The sequence below is a fragment of the Bactrocera dorsalis genome, chromosome 4, assembly GCF_023373825.1.
Source record: "Bactrocera dorsalis isolate Fly_Bdor chromosome 4, ASM2337382v1, whole genome shotgun sequence".
NCBI lineage: Eukaryota > Metazoa > Arthropoda > Insecta > Diptera > Tephritidae > Bactrocera > Bactrocera dorsalis.
Window position 1 is genome coordinate 72,033,577 of NC_064306.1, and position 15,992 is coordinate 72,049,568.

The window sequence follows — 15,992 nt, forward strand, 5'->3', positions numbered from 1 at the left end:
AATTTTATTTATTATTTTTACTGCTGGCAACGCTGGATTTTCGATAACTGACAGACCATTTTGTAGAATTTTGTGATTTTCTGTGGGCAATACTGACGCCAAAAAATTTTGTGAGATTAAAAAATAAAAACTTGTATACGCTAATATTTTTTAAGACGTAATGTCTTTACCAAGTAATTACAAACAAATTGCTGTTGGTGCGCCTACAGGACCGCCAACCCCAGCACCTAGTAGCGGCTCTGGAAGTAGTCGCTCGCGTTCTTCGGCTGCTGGTGGAGGTTCAGATCGAAATAAAGATACTACACCAATATTTACTCATAGCAACTATGGTAATCCGGCTTTTACCCCTCAAAAGGCAGGCAAATCTTCCAGTTCGAAAAATCAATCGGAGGCTCGTACGCCTAAACCACCAAAGCCTCCAGAGAAGCCTGTGCTGCCATATATGAGATACTCGAAACGTATTTGGGATAGTGTTAAGGCGCAATATCCAGACTTAAAATTATGGGAACTAGGAAAAAAGATTGGTGCAATGTGGAAACAACTAACTGAATCTGAAAAGCAAGAATTCATTGATGAGTATGAGGCTGATAAAGTTGAGTACGAAAAAGCATTGAAAACGTACCACAATTCACCGGCTTACCTTACATTTCTTGCTGCTAAGAGCAAAGTTAAAACAGATTCCGATGTACACGAGACACCATCTAGATCCAGCGGTAAAAGTCAACAAGAACGACGTATTGATATACAACCTGCAGAAGACGAAGACGATCAGGATGAGGGATATTCATTTAAACACGTAGCATATGCCCGCTATTTGCGCAACCATCGGCTTATCAATGAGATATTTTCAGACGCTGTAGTACCGGATGTACGTTCTGTAGTAACTACTCAACGTATGCAAGTATTGAAACGTCAAGTAAGTTCACTTACTATGCATCAAACGAAACTTGAAGCTGAGTTACAACAAATGGAAGAAAAATTTGAGGCCAAAAAACAACGTATGGTAGAATCCAGTGAGGCTTTCCAAGAAGAATTAAAGCGTCATTGCAAACCTGCAGTAGACGAGGATACATTCCAAAAAATGGTAGTAAAAATATATGACGAAATCAAGCGAGAACGACAGCGTGCAGATGAACATCCTTCTGGTGGTATTTCTGCTGCGGGTATACCGCAAGCGGTGGGTACTCCTAATGAAGATAAGATCGTTTCTCCAACTGTACAATCTGGCACTGGTGTTTTACCATCTTCAGGTAAGATTCAAGACGCATATTCAAACAAACTATTCAATTATTTATCCATGTTAAAATTGCTTATATATATATATATATGTTAAACTTTAGGAAAAAAAGATTCAGATATGGCCCTTCCAAGTACACAAACACTTCAAACTCCAAGAGATGGGAATGAGTGTAGCAGTAAAACAGAGCCAGAGCCGATGGACATCGAACCCAGCCCCAAACCATCAGCACCGCTGCCTCCCCGACCAGAGGTACAGAAATCTGTTGTTAAAATGGGTGGGGAGTTAATAAAGGAGGCAAATAACAAATCACCAACTTCGTCGAATATAAAACTTGGACAACCCAGTAAAGTACCAACACCTACACCCACTCCACCCCCACAAACTGGTCCAATAGAAGGCGCTGCTGCAAACCATGCTCTTTCATCTTCAACTGTATCAAATCCATCATCTCAAATAAGTGTACCTCCAACACAAACACCACCACCACAAGCTGTTAATCAACCAAATCAACAACCTCCCCAACCGCAATCTGCTCAGCAACCACCTCCAACCCAACCAGTTCCACCAACAATGCCAATGCACCCACATCATCCCCCTCCAACACATACACATTTACCCCCTCATTTACCTCCACATCAATCCATGTCAGCTATGCCCCCCCATAGTGGGTATGGCAGTTACGGTGCCCCAGCTGGTCCCACTCGGTCCCCATACTATCAACCACAGTATGGGGCACATCCTGCTCAGCCCTACGGACAATATGCTCCATATCCACACTACCAACAACCTTACGGTCCACCTCCAGGCTCACATTATATGAATGCACGTCCACCACCACAGCACAACGGTTCGCCTGTTCATTATCCTGAGCATGGTGGACCTGTTTCAGCACAACCACAACAACCCCACGATGTTTATGGTCAACAACCACCCCATAATCCAGTTTTACCACAACAGCAACCTGTAACTGGTACAGTCCCACCATTAGCTGTTGCAGGATCGGGTAACGCAAGTGCACCAACAACAGCTTCTGGCGTTGGTACTACGGCATCTGATGTTACCAAAACTGAGATTGAAAAGAAAGATACTGGCGCTGAGTAAATGAGGATAATCTTCACATGATTAATTTTATAAAATTTTCTCAAACCATTTGCCCATTTTATACTTATGCATAAATATTAGATGGTCTCTAAATGTCTAATCTATAGAGCAATAAAGCTGCTGAAGGTAATTATAATATTTGTTAATCGTTACTTGGGGAAGATTGTTTGATGGTGGGCCCTTTGGATGGGAAATATTTAATATTGCAAAAAGATGATCATATCGCAGTGGTTATAAAACAAATCCGAATAATCATATTAATTATGGTAAAGCATGAAGTCTGGCAAGGCTGGATTTCGCCGGCCCTTTTGTTTTAAGTTTCTATCAACGTCATTTTGCTTTTTGCCAAAAGTGCGAGCGCAACACGAGCGACATACCTTTATTCATTCTTCCTATTTTTGTTGAATTTTCATTTCGAAAGTTTTATAATTTCATTAATATTCGCAATTATTAAAAACATTTTAGAATTAAATAATAAAGTGATGCAAATATTAACTTCTACCAATAGATAAAAAGTGAAAAAATTGCAAAGACAAAACTCAAAAAAGTGAAAAGTAACCGCCTTTGCCGATTCCACGCCATTCGTTCGTTATTGCAAACGAACGACTCGTCATTTGTGGCTTTTTGCGTTTTTATTCTGTTTACGGCTTATTCGCCGCTCGTCCATTTACGCATTGTCAAAGACTATCGGAATTTTTTTATTTGTCGGCTTGTTTCTGAACAAATTGCTTTATTATCAACGGGGTTTTCTGCAGGATTAATTAATCAGGTAAGTAACACATGCTTCTTAGTGGTAAATACTCATGGACTTGTAACAAGACAATGAAAGTATTGAGATGCTAAATTGCCGGCATGTTGAATTGTCATTGTGTTCTTGAAACTGCATTTTCTTTTGTAAGTGCGTCCAAATGAGTCATTGGGTTGGACGCGGAAAGCAAAAAGGCAAAGTGTACGAATTTCTATTTCAACAAAGCGAGATTTATTTGAAATGAAAAGAAACAATAATGTATTACAAATGAGCGGATCTGCGTGTTCTTACAATTAATAAACAACGAGAAAGCCGAATCATACAAACTGGAAAACATCAGAATAATTATTTAAGTATTTCGTGTAATTTTATGATCTGAATCCCGCGGATCCAAGTGGGTTCAGTAACCTAACCTCACTTAGTACTTATTTCATCGTTTATCTAGTCTTCGGTATAGGTATATTATTTCTATTCATAATACGTTAATAGTTTATTATGTGCTTAATATGTGTCAAGCGTTTGTTTGTATTCAAAGATCTTTGTTTTTCCCGCTCCAATCTCCATTGATGTTCTTGTCCATTTTTTATCCTGACTTCATTTTGTGGTGATATACATCTGTCTTAAAGTTTTAAGTTTCTGTCGATCATAAAGAAGAAATTAAACTATATAATTTTTTTCTGGTCTAGTATTGTAAGGCACTTTTGTTTAAAATATGTTACAAATTCATTTAATTAGATCGGTGTAAGTTTTGGACGATATTAATATTATTTTATGAGGTGACTTTAATTTCTTAGCAATTATGAATATACATATGTACATATTTAGCATCCAAATCTGACTACTGACAGATAAGTATCGTTGCATTCATCTGATAAATACATATGCCAAACAAAAAAGTTGTTTTTAGGTCTTTTTCCATACATTCGTAGGCATTGGCGTTAAATTTGTGGAAAAAAAAAAACAATTTTCAAACGAAACAGTGGAATGCTAAAATAAACACAAAGCAAAAGATTATTCATTCACTTCAAATATTTAACAAACTTATGTACATACATACTTATATGTATATAAATAATTGTGGATGCTGCCCCTACTTTGCTTTGACCACCTGTAGAACCGAGATGTTTCGTTGGTTGCAGTTGGCATACATTTTAGTTTGATAAATTGCTGTTCATTGTTATTTTATATTTTCATCTCTTTCGCATTATTATTAAAACCTCAATGTAACAAAACGTTTTTTTCTATTTATTTACGTTGCGGAGTAGAGCCCATAAAGTTCGAGTTACTTTGTTTGCAGTGAGATAAAATCTGTTGAGATGAGACCTACTAAACCTCAGTTATGCATTTATAAATTGTCTCCACTGCTTCCAATGGGAATGGGGCCGAGGGAAGAGCAATAAAACTACTACTTAGAATTCTTTTAATTTTATTTGGTTATTTTAAACATTTGATTTTTGCATGTGGAGTAGTATGTTTTTGCTGTTCCTATTTATTTTTAACAGATTTTTAGCCGGCTTTGGTTTCTGTAGTGCGCTTCACTTTCTCGCATCAAAATATATTAAAACCAGTTTTGCACGATCTTTGTCTGGTTGTTGCGTGTATTTTAGGTTCTGAAGCTGTCAAGTACATGTATGCATGTACATATGTATATGTATACAAAAAAGTAGGAATGTATATGCTTTCGAGCTTTTTGGGTGTCTCCACACACGATACATAGTATGTATCTATTTACAAATGGGCGATATTTGGAACCTATATTCCTGTGAGTGTGAATGCAGGTAAAAAACTAAATTTACAAACATAATCCAACCTAACTTCTCAGAATTTTTTTCAAATCTTTTGAACTTATGACATCATGGTACGCACATAAGTATGTATGTAGTGCATGTACATATGTACATACATATATTATTATTTTGCAATTATTGACGGCATCTTCGAAAACATGTTGGTATAGCCATGTATCTATGTACACAAATATATAAACGGTATATGTATATTAAATTGAAGTTCATTATGAATCGGTGACATACTCAAGCCCACCTGTCGAACTTCAGTTTTTTTTTTTTATAAATATACAATACAATAGAACTACTCTTTGTTCTCGTGAATATACAATTTACATGTACATTCGCTTGCTGTTGATCGCTGGAGGCGATTAGAGAAGAGAAACTTTTGATATTAGAAATAAAATTACATTAGTCAATAATGGTTTTGTGGCATGCAGGTTTACATAAGATGCTGATTGTAATACGATATATGATATATATACTCTCTAAACGGTTAATGCTTTAATGTACATACATATGTATATATTTACGGCACTATCGGAGAATTGTCTGAAAAATACTTTGAAAAAATTAGATTATGCACTCATTTGAAATTATTTCTGCATTTAAGCAAAAAGAGAGGAATTTAAAGAGTTGTCTGAGGTATGTAAGTAGATATGATGAAAATGGATTTAAACTGTGTTTATAATTCATTGGTATTCGTTTGATACATTTACAAACACCGACAAGATCACCTGAGAACGCGTATTCTGTTATTCTCAACTACTTTTGTAACATCACCTTCTCCACGACTACTGAAACTTTCCACTACAGTCACACACATTTACAGATGGGCGCGTATAAGTGCCAATATCTACATACCTGTATATCTGTAGACAAATATGAAGCTTGCTTTTCGTTGCCTTAGCATGTCGGTTAAGGACAGATGAACGAACCAACGTACAAAACAAAAACCACACAAACACACACTGCAAAGAAAAGCTACCGCATAGCATACCTATAGTCAGAATACGAGCTCATTTAATAGCTTGAAGCTCGGTTGGGGCTGGGTCGTTATTGTTCACACATGCACAGACACATACACTTGCGCGTATTAGTATGCTCACAAGTGTATGTAGTTTGCGCGAGATTTTAAGCTCTGAGGATGACTTAAAAGCGGTTGGAGCGCGCTAAAACCTCATATGTTGTTGAAGAAGTGAATAACACCGCATCCACTGTAGATAGCTCATTGTGTGCTCAATTCACTGAGTTGCCAACAGCTCCTCGCTCGTTGTGGTTCAAATTGTCATGGCTATCTGTTTTTGTAAGCGAATGTGTACATGAGAGTATTGTAGCTTTGGCGTTCTACATACTGCTCTCTTTGACGCACTCGCTTGTTTCCATTATTTTTCCAAATCGTCATCATTTTGCATTTGACTTTCGTTTCGAGCAGTTTGTTGTGCATCGAGTTTGTGTTCACGTTCACGTTTTTCCGTTCGCCGCCGTTTTCCACACAAGTGCAATTATATCTTTCATTGCATTTGCGTGCTTGTGTGCGTATATTATTGTTGTGTGAGTGCTCCAAGTTTTATTTAACTCTTGACAATTGTTGAAATATTATTGCCGTGGTCAAAGTTATTCGCATGGAATGTGGTGGTAGTGGCTTCCTTCCTCCCCATGCGCCTATTATTTTGCAAGTGGCAATAATTTGAATATTTTTTGTGTCGTTAATTTGAATTTTTTTTAGTATTTCGCTTTGTGCAGTTCATTCTTCGAAAGTTGTAGTGGCGCGTCGTTGCAATCACTTGTTGAGAAAGTGAAAGATAAAAAAAGAGCAGAAGCCAGCCACTAAGGCCGGCGCGGTTGGCTGGTAGTTGCGGAAAAATATTTTGTGATTTCGAGTACCGGGCATTGACAGCCGTTGGTGAGGCAGTGCGGCATTGACTTTTGGGGCTAGTCTGTGTACTGATAGTGCATATTTGGATTGTCTTCGGCCCAGGAAGAGTGCCTTTTTAAGTCATGCTGTTGCTACCGTGTTTATTTATTTTATAGCATATGCAAATGTTTGTTATTCCTTATTTTTTTTTAATTCTTTGCGGTTTTTTAACAATCGTGTTGTTTCTCAATCACATATTGTCAGCAATTGTTTCTTTCGACCACTTTTAATCGTGAAACCACTAGTCAAGCTTATTGCTAACCGGAACCCGCTACATTGTTTCAAGTGACTAAATTACAGTCAAAATGTGCTAATTAATCACTAATATAAACGCTCATGGACTTCAAAATAACAATTTATAAAATAAACAAAATCGCATTTACATTTCGGGACGTTGTAATATTTATTGGTTAAAAAGTTTATTTGTATATACTTGGTGTCAGGAGAACTGATTTTTTTTCAATAAAGCAAGGAAAAAATCAAGTGTGCCATAGTTTACTATAAGCCAATTGAAAATCAAAAGTATAATCATATATTTTTAGTTTGCAGCTATCGAAATATGTTTGCCACTCTAAGTGCAACATATCCTTGATTAAAAATTGTGACAAACACCATTGTAAGCATCTGTGATATTAAAGAAAAAAAAAATAACAGCCTCACATCAAAATTATACCAGCTACCGCTTTAACTTGTAAGTATTACTTCCATACATTTACGATCTATAGATTTCACAAGATGTTGTTGTTGTTGTTAACGGTTAGCTAATCCCCGTTAGGATGGTAAGGGTTGTTTGTGTTGTCGTCGAGGTCATCTAACGGTAGGCCCAAGAAACGTGCTGTTTCGACGGGGTCGGACCAAAGGGAGGAAGGTGTTAGATGGGTAGGGTTTGTTGGGCATGCAAAGTGGTGGCCAGTGTCATGCGCATTTCACAAGATCCTCATACGTTGTTGTTGCCCAATCTATTTGTTAAAGATGTCCTTTGGGGTTAAGTCGTTACAACCTTTCTAGCAAATTATAACCATGTTTAATCGTTAGCCTGCGCAGGATGCTCAGGAGCATTTCTCCACCTGCGAATGAACTGTCATTGTCTTTGCCTACTGAAGTCTCATAAAATACTTATAAACGAAACTGTCGGATTTTTTTCGCCCGAACACAAAAAAATACGTCCAAGCTGAAAATTCAAATGCTAATCTTAATTCAATATATTTTTTCATTATTATTATATTGTTATTTCATCCATAGATTTCTCAATTTGGCTACAGAGTGATTTCTCGTCACACCCCTTTCACGCCCGGAACAGCTAGAGCGACATCTGCCAAATTGTAAAATATACACGTTCTTAAGGAGAGAGTTATGTAGTTGTGCAGCTACCTCAATAACTGTGTCCTTAAGAACGTGAATATTTTAATATTTGACAGATGTAGCTTGCAGTCTGTCGCGCTCTAGGTGTTCAGCACATCAATTTTATTTTTTTCGAGGCAAGATTTTTTTTATAATTCGTTTCTTAAAATAATTAAATAAAAGCTGTCACTTGTTTATATACACCTGTCGGACAAATTTTGTTTCCGTTTTTTAAACAATACACTGCTAGCACTTCATTAATATAAAATAAGAAAAGAAGGCAAAAGCAAATGTCTGCAACTTAGAATTATTGGCACAAAATTAGCTCAATCCAATTTAAGCCAAATTCTATATACATATGTGTACTTATAGTATGCATAAAGGACAGGGATGTGTATTTTCGTATTTTCCAAAATTCAGAACAAGTGCATATTGAGCAACAACACGTACTTTTGTACTTGTAAGTATGTATACAAGTATTTAAGCGATGTTGTCAAGGTTCACCGGGTTTTATGCGCTGCGTCGTGCTAAATATCTTATCTGCGTTTTGGTATTTATTGTGCTTATGAGGTAGACAATGAAGGGGGTGGGACTGCCAGTTGTAGCTGCTTTAGCGATGTCGCCAATTTCGAAAAATAGATCTTGGCGCATTGTTAGCTTTAATAATTCCTTCAGTGACTTTTGAACGGTGGCTTATTACTTATGTACATATAGAGTTTGTTTTATTTCGAATTTTGTTAAAACCTGTTCAGTAGATTTTCTCCATAGAGCTCCTTACTTCCGAACTAGTGCTCCATTGTAACAATTCGTAAATGTTTGGTGTGTGATATTGTGGCCACTTTGTGTTAACGTGTTTTATTACAACCTCACGTCATGTTTTTTTGTTTCTCTTGTGTCGCCAGTTTCTTATTCATCGTGGTGTTTGCCTGGTCGGGGCCCATCAACACACTTGAAGTTTTGTAGATAATTAAAAAGAATTTGAATTTATTTTCCTGAAAGTACGCTGATTACGACACACCGGTGTGTAACTTCGCTTTATGATATGATAATGGCTGTGTTATGTTTGATTGGACGCACAAACATTTAACGATGAAGTCACGTAATTGCTTTTCAGTTTAATTGAAAATTTACATGTTTTGGAAAACGACCTTGGTGGACAAGTCGGCATTTTTAGTATGAATATAAGTAGTCATTTATTCAATTTATTATAGTTACACAAACGATATTTATTATATTATTTAATAAAATTCGGAAAAAAGTTTATAATTTAATTATTTTGGAAGAGCGTACTGCGTTTCAAAAACATTTTTTTCTTAAATATATTTTTCTTATTTTTTAGTTTTTAATTTAATATGTATTACTCAAAAAAATGGCTAATGTTTTGTCACCATTTGAATTTGTCAGAAGGAAACCAGTTGGGAACTAGTAATTGTGACATTAGTTCGGCCTTACGAATATACATATGTACATATAAACATATGTAGCATTTGTGTGCATTGAATTTTTGAATGCGTTTGCCTTCCTCTCCACGGCGTCGTCTTATATTTCTAGCTTCGGAATCGACTACAGCCTCACTTTTGTGAATGTGTTGGGCGTGCACCCACCGCAAGCGCGCGGACAGTGCCATTGATACGCTCGCATATCGTGTATCTGCGGCAGTGGCAGCGCCGCTATTTCCTGCTATCTTAAATTCATTGTTATCGTCGCAAAGGCTTTGCCTTTTTGCTTTTGCTGCATTATAACTGCCTTTATTTATAACGTCAACTGTGCTACCATTAACACAACAGCTACCACCACCACCAACACGAACACCGCAGCAAAAGTAATACACTGATATGCTTACCGACCGACGCGTACATACATACATACATATTAACCAAACAAGCAGACCTGGAATCGGCATAAGCGAGTCGTCTCGGAATTTATGAAAAAAAATTACTATTCAGTCAGCGGAAAACTTGCTTACGTGTATGATAGACGCTTGCTCGATCGCTTAAGTCGCTCAATCGCTCGGTGTTTGTTCGAAGCAGTTACTTTTTCGGTATCGCGGTGCTGGTGAATTTCTAATATTTTCTCAGCTTAGAACTTCTACTGCCAACTGTAAACACTCGGAACGAAGAAGGGACCCTCTTGTGGTTGGTAGATTTATAGAGAAAACATGTGAAGTATATTCAAAGTTAGCAAAATGCAGTTTTTATGATCGAAGTACATTATTGAGATATCGTCGCCGGAAGCGCATATAGCAAAAGCGTAAAATATATTAGATTCATAGAATTTGATATAGCATTATCGAAAAAAATCAGTTGAAATTAAATTATTTCCTTCATTACGTAATTACAACGTTATACAAAAACGAAGTGTTCGCTTTGAGCGCCACAGTATTCCACAATGGGTCAGTCATACATTTGCGCTTGGCATTGACCGTGTAACACTTACTGAGATGAGGAACATAAATATTTGTATATTTGCAAATTGTAACTTTTGGATGTAGGCTCATGAGCTGCTTTGGCTTTTCAATGCTAAACAAATATGTTTACTTTATTACACATACACACAGCGGTTTTTAAAAACTATTTTTGCTTTAATGGCATCATATCCAGAAAGTCTGGAACATCAAGAAATACCACATTGGCGAGCAACAACGTCAAATTTAACTTTAAAGCTTCGAAAATAAAAAAAAAAATTAAAAAAAAAAACTTTACTGTAAAGTTTAACTTTTGAATATGTGAAATTTCGCTACAACGGTCGCTAATAAGGTTCCTCGCCGTGTGCAAGTGCTCACAAACATGCGCATGTGCAAGTCCGGGTCGGTGTGCCAAGAACTATGCGCTTCAGAGGATGGAACAACCAACAAGCACCTTCATAAAATCTATCGCTTTTCGCTGTGCTTCTCTTGACGCTGGTTGACGGCGTATTCTAATTCACTTTGAGCATAAGTTGGCAGTATCTCTATAATATTTAGCCGTCTAATTCTTTGTTTGACGTTTTTCTAACGTCTGCATGCAGGCATTCATATATGCATACTATATGTATGTAATCTGACAAATAATAGCACCACAAGTTTTAGACGGTCTTCAGACAGCTGCATCACGTACTTGACGTGAGTAGCTTTCATGTCAAAACGCAAACTTTGTTTCGGAAGTCAAGTATGCACCCAGCCAGAATTATGGAAAATATTAACGATTATTGATAATCATTAAAAGGTTTGTTTCTTTATCATCCGGTAACAATAATGCATTTGAAAACAAAAATATGGCAAAAGCCAGTCTGTAGCAAAAGAACTTGCAAGTATCATCTTCGGTTGACAACTGGTTTTTGCTAGCCGTTCAATCCACCTTTCACTTGAACGTATGCTGGCCATTTATGACCTACTAATTTTGGAATACACGTTTTACTGCGTTTTCTTCTACTAACATACATGCATAAATAGCATTCTTACAATAACGCATGTGCATCCATATCGTGTGTCTATGTGATATTCTTGTTGAGATTGCAATTTTTATCCTGATTCTACATCGCCATGGTTATGGCCATGTAATTTAGGAAATGGCATTGATTTTGCTCTTGGCAATAAATATGGCACACAGAGCACCAAATGTTTATTTTTGGTTTCATATGCATCAGCGTTAGCCGAGTATATAGGCGCTGCGATGAGCGAGAGTCCACACAATTCTCGATGGGTTTGTGAAAATGAAATGCAATTGGCAAAGTGCTGAAATGCGCGATCGCGGCAAGCTTTTCATGCTCGAAAGTGGGTCTGTGAATCGTTGAACTTTGACACAAATAACATTATGGTTTTCTCAAAACTTGCATGGTAATAAATACATGTATGTTCGGTGAGACGTATTGTTCATATGATGTTCTTTTGATTATTATATGTATGTACATATATCTAATTGTGTTTTGTGTGTTCTAATTATGCTGACAGTGACATTTGCGCTACGAGTTTCTTTATTTTTACTATAATGTTATTTTTAGAGCGTTTAGTTAACCTTTGCCACGTGATCTCAGACGTGCTGACTCTCAAGAGTGTCTCTTGCCCTCATAATATTAAAGTATGTATGTCCGGAAAGCATACATATCGGTTCTTCCATATAACTTTGACCAGCCGTTTTCCTTTTCCTGTTGTTCAACTTCCACGAAGTAGCCGTTTTCGGCTTAAAATGAGCTTGTAGAGCCAAAAAAAAAGCATGATTTCAGGCGCGAAAGTCATAAATTTAAACGACTTATGTACATTGGTAGGTACATACCTGTATGTATGTATGTAGGAACATTTTTTATTGTAATTATTTTGAAAACCACAGCAACGCTTTTGTTGGTTTCAAGCACTTAATCTAAAGTTTTTGCTAAAAAATTAGCTAACTTAATTACTTTCCATTCATTGGAACCTATTTTTAGTAAAAACGCACTAAATAACATTATATTTTTTACAACAGGCAACTATTTGTTGTTCTATTCCGAAAATATGGCGATCAACATGTTTTTACTGTTGTGCACTAATTACTTTTTTATAATTACTAAATTTCCTCAAAACATCTGCTGCGTTAATTAGTACAGCACATGAGTTTAGAGAAACAGGAGTTTAATTAGCAACAGCAGAGTGCAAAAAGTCGAGAGACATTATTATAATTGAAAATAAAAAAGCGTCTGCATTTGTTATTCAAAATATTAAAACTATTAAAACTCGTAAGCTTGCCGTAGTGTTGGAAAGCGGTAATATTTTGACTTTAAAATAATTAAGCGTTGCAATGAAAATGCTTCATCGACGATTTCCTCGCATAACGATAATGGCAGCAATGATAATAATCGTGTTTTGGATTATTAAAAAAGTATGCCGCATTTTAATTGAAAAGCCGCTGCTTTGCGCTACGCTACGCGCTGAAATAGCCGCAATTGTTCGAAAACCAGCTTTGTCAATGAAGCTTGTGCGAGCAATTCAACTGTCATAAGCTTGAGTGTATCTGTGTATATAAGTATATGTATAGGAACTCTGACATTTTATTAAACACACTTTGCCGATCGTTAGACGTTTCGTATTCACTTTTTGAAATAATTAAATGGTATATGTATGCCACCAACAGCAGCAGCATCACCTTGCTTGAATACGACATGGCATTTCTAATTGCTATTGTCAAGTTGATTTGATGCCTCGATCGGTTGTGTTCGCACAACAGACGCACTCACACATTCGTACACATACAGAATTTACATAAAATGATAAAAAAACAACAACATAGAATATGAATTTATTCATTTATAGTACGTATATGTTTGCACACACTCTGCGTCACTTGAATAGCACAACCGAGCCATTTTTAGTTTTCAGTTTTAAAATCTTATCGTATGCGTTATCTTATAAATGACTTGTAGTCGCGTGTTTTTTCGAAACGCAATACTGAAAGTAAAACTTGAAAGCCTCAATAGTTTTGAATATAAACCAACTAAATAATATAAAAGATCTACCACTATTGAAAAAAATACCTTGAAAATATCGACATCCTTAAAAATTGTTCGTTCTTAAATTTTAGTAAGTGTATCCGATTCGCAATAAGACGAAATAAAGTGTTCAAAATTTTATTGTAATGTACATTCCGAAGTTCTCTATTAAAATTCGAACTCAGGTGAGCCATAAGGAATGATCACATCACCGTTTATTCTGCATGCGACAATTCTTGCGTTTCTTTTATTCTCTCCGATGAACTTTTTGCCTGTGGTACACAAATTTGGAACGATTCTAGATCAAGCCCTTAAAAATATCCACTATTATATAATTAACAAAATAATATAATTAACGCAATCTTAAAAATTAATATAAGACATTTTAATGTTCTATTCAAGTGACGCGGAGTATTTCAGGTCATAAAAAGCAATAAACGTGTGTATACCTGTGCATGTACATAAGTATATATGTAAATACTTTGATGAGGCCAATTTTTTTAACACCGTCTAAAGTTCAAGGCATGAAATAAAGTGCGACTGTTGCACTTGTACAACATATACTATTGTGCTCTCATGGAGCAATTTGTGGAAGGTGGTTTATTGTGAAGCACCCAATTCCAACCCATTTTCGCCCAAAATGTATGTGTTTATTATATTATTTATAGAAATTGAGATTCGAACACTAATTCATTTCGCTTGAAGATATGACCCTTGAGTACGCGCAGAGCAAATAAATAAATATTTCAATTACTCTTTGTTCACATATTTTATCTACATTGTTGTATTATACATTGAATCGATAACGAATTGCATTTGTCGGCGAATCAAACTGTCGACACTAAACCTTGAGCAACAGAGCGCTGCTGTCACCTTCTAATAACGTCAAAGTCGCCAGCTCAGCTTTTGGTGTTTAAACGAAATTCTTGCGGTTTTAGTCATCGCCACTTCAGGTTTTCATGTTTTGTAACCAAGTGCCAGAGCTATTTACACATAAAAGCAAGCGCTCCAAATGTGAAGTCATCGCTACTTTTTAATATAATGGCGACACGACGCAGCACAATTTCTGATTATTAAAAGGAATGTTAATATTTTTCGAATTCCTTCCAAATTTTCTACGAAATTATGTCATAGCATGAAGTTGATAACGCCAAACGACTGCAGCAATCAGCTGAAATTTATCCCCCCGTCTTTGCTGAGAAGTTTGCACATCATTTTGTACGTATGTACGTATGTGCATGTGTGTGTGGGATATGTGCATAAGTGTTTGTTGACTGTTGACTTATACCCACTTCTCTTCACCGCTGTACCTTCGAAGCCTACTCGTGTTAACAAAAACTTGTTACGTGCAAAATCATTGATTCGCGGTATCACATGCTTTTGTCACTGTTGTTGCTTCTGTCTCGGCTTGCTGCCGCTAATGAAATGAGCGAACAGGCGGCCAGGCGGAGAGATATGCCGTTTATTGTATAATTTGCGAATAGTTTTGCCATTATTCAGGTCGCTAAAAAAACAAACAAAATTTTAATTATTTGAGAAAGCCTAAAAAAATATTGTTTTGAAGATATAACGCACTTTATGAATGAAATTAATAAATTCCAGATATCTTTATGACGTCATTCAGGTACATTATCGCATATTTCACAGAAAAAAATAGACTACAATTACAATTGTTAAAGTTTTTTAAATTAATTTTTGCCCAAACGTTTATATCATTGAATGCTTACACACACATACATATGCAAATATACTAATGTTTGCTTAAAAACAATATTTTTCATATCCGATTGAATATTATCGACGCTGTTAATTTGTCGTAATTTCTTTTGGTTCATTTTCATCCCAATATTTTGTCACGAAGTCGAATTTTGTGATTTGCAATTATAGCCAACACGCGATATTATAACGAATTTGGCAGCTTAACACACAGTTCATTAACTTTGCAATCGCCTTATAGGAAATTTTGATTGGACTAATACTCAAACATGGGTGTGTGTGACTCACCTATTAATGTACGTACATATGTACATTCCTAATACGCGTCTTCGCGACAATGTTTTAGTTTAAATTAACATCCAAGACCTCCCTAATATTTTTATTTATACTCGTAACTCTTCATGCGTGGCTTAAATGTTATCATAACCTAGAAAGTTTTTCTCAAAACCCAAAAAAAAAAAACAAAAAATCTCGAAAGATTGGTTTAAAAATTGTGGAACTCCGGGACCAAATGTTTGATCTTATGTGAAAACCATTTCAGTTTATGACGTTTTTTGACGTACTTATGTACATGTGTTGCGAACCAGTTTAGCCGATTTCAATTAGGTGAGCATGAAAATGACGATGACAACAAATGCTCACAAAAGAGACCAAAGAAGAAGTTGGAGTTTAACATGGTCATATGATTGAAATCAATCATTGCTT

The 15,992-nt window shown here is 36.1% G+C and overlaps 2 protein-coding genes across 10 annotated transcripts in view; both read left to right on the plus strand.

Annotated features, from left to right (window-relative positions):
• Nucleotides 1–32: 32 nt before the first annotated feature.
• On the plus strand, nt 33–2,477 carry LOC105225553 (protein enabled homolog). Its single transcript, XM_011204077.4, has 2 exons — nt 33–1,250; nt 1,341–2,477. Exons 1-2 carry the CDS (start codon nt 161–163, stop codon nt 2,339–2,341), a joined length of 2,091 nt encoding a protein of 696 aa, XP_011202379.2. The 5' UTR covers nt 33–160; the 3' UTR covers nt 2,342–2,477.
• Nucleotides 2,478–2,650: 173 nt separating this feature from the next.
• The window catches only part of LOC105225552 (moesin/ezrin/radixin homolog 1), a 37,886-nt gene continuing 24,544 nt past the window's right edge, over nt 2,651–15,992 (plus strand). For 3 of the 9 annotated variants that reach the window (XM_019990001.3, XM_049455422.1, XM_011204073.4), the window contains exons 1-2: nt 6,272–6,430; nt 7,337–7,485. The gene's annotated coding sequence lies outside the window, so the exon portion shown is untranslated. Of the gene's footprint in view, nt 3,111–6,271; nt 6,431–6,482; nt 6,515–7,336; nt 7,486–10,070; nt 10,271–15,992 lie in introns of those variants that run through there. The other 6 variants (XM_029549911.2, XM_011204074.4, XM_029549907.2 and 3 more) reach the window with 6 other exon arrangements.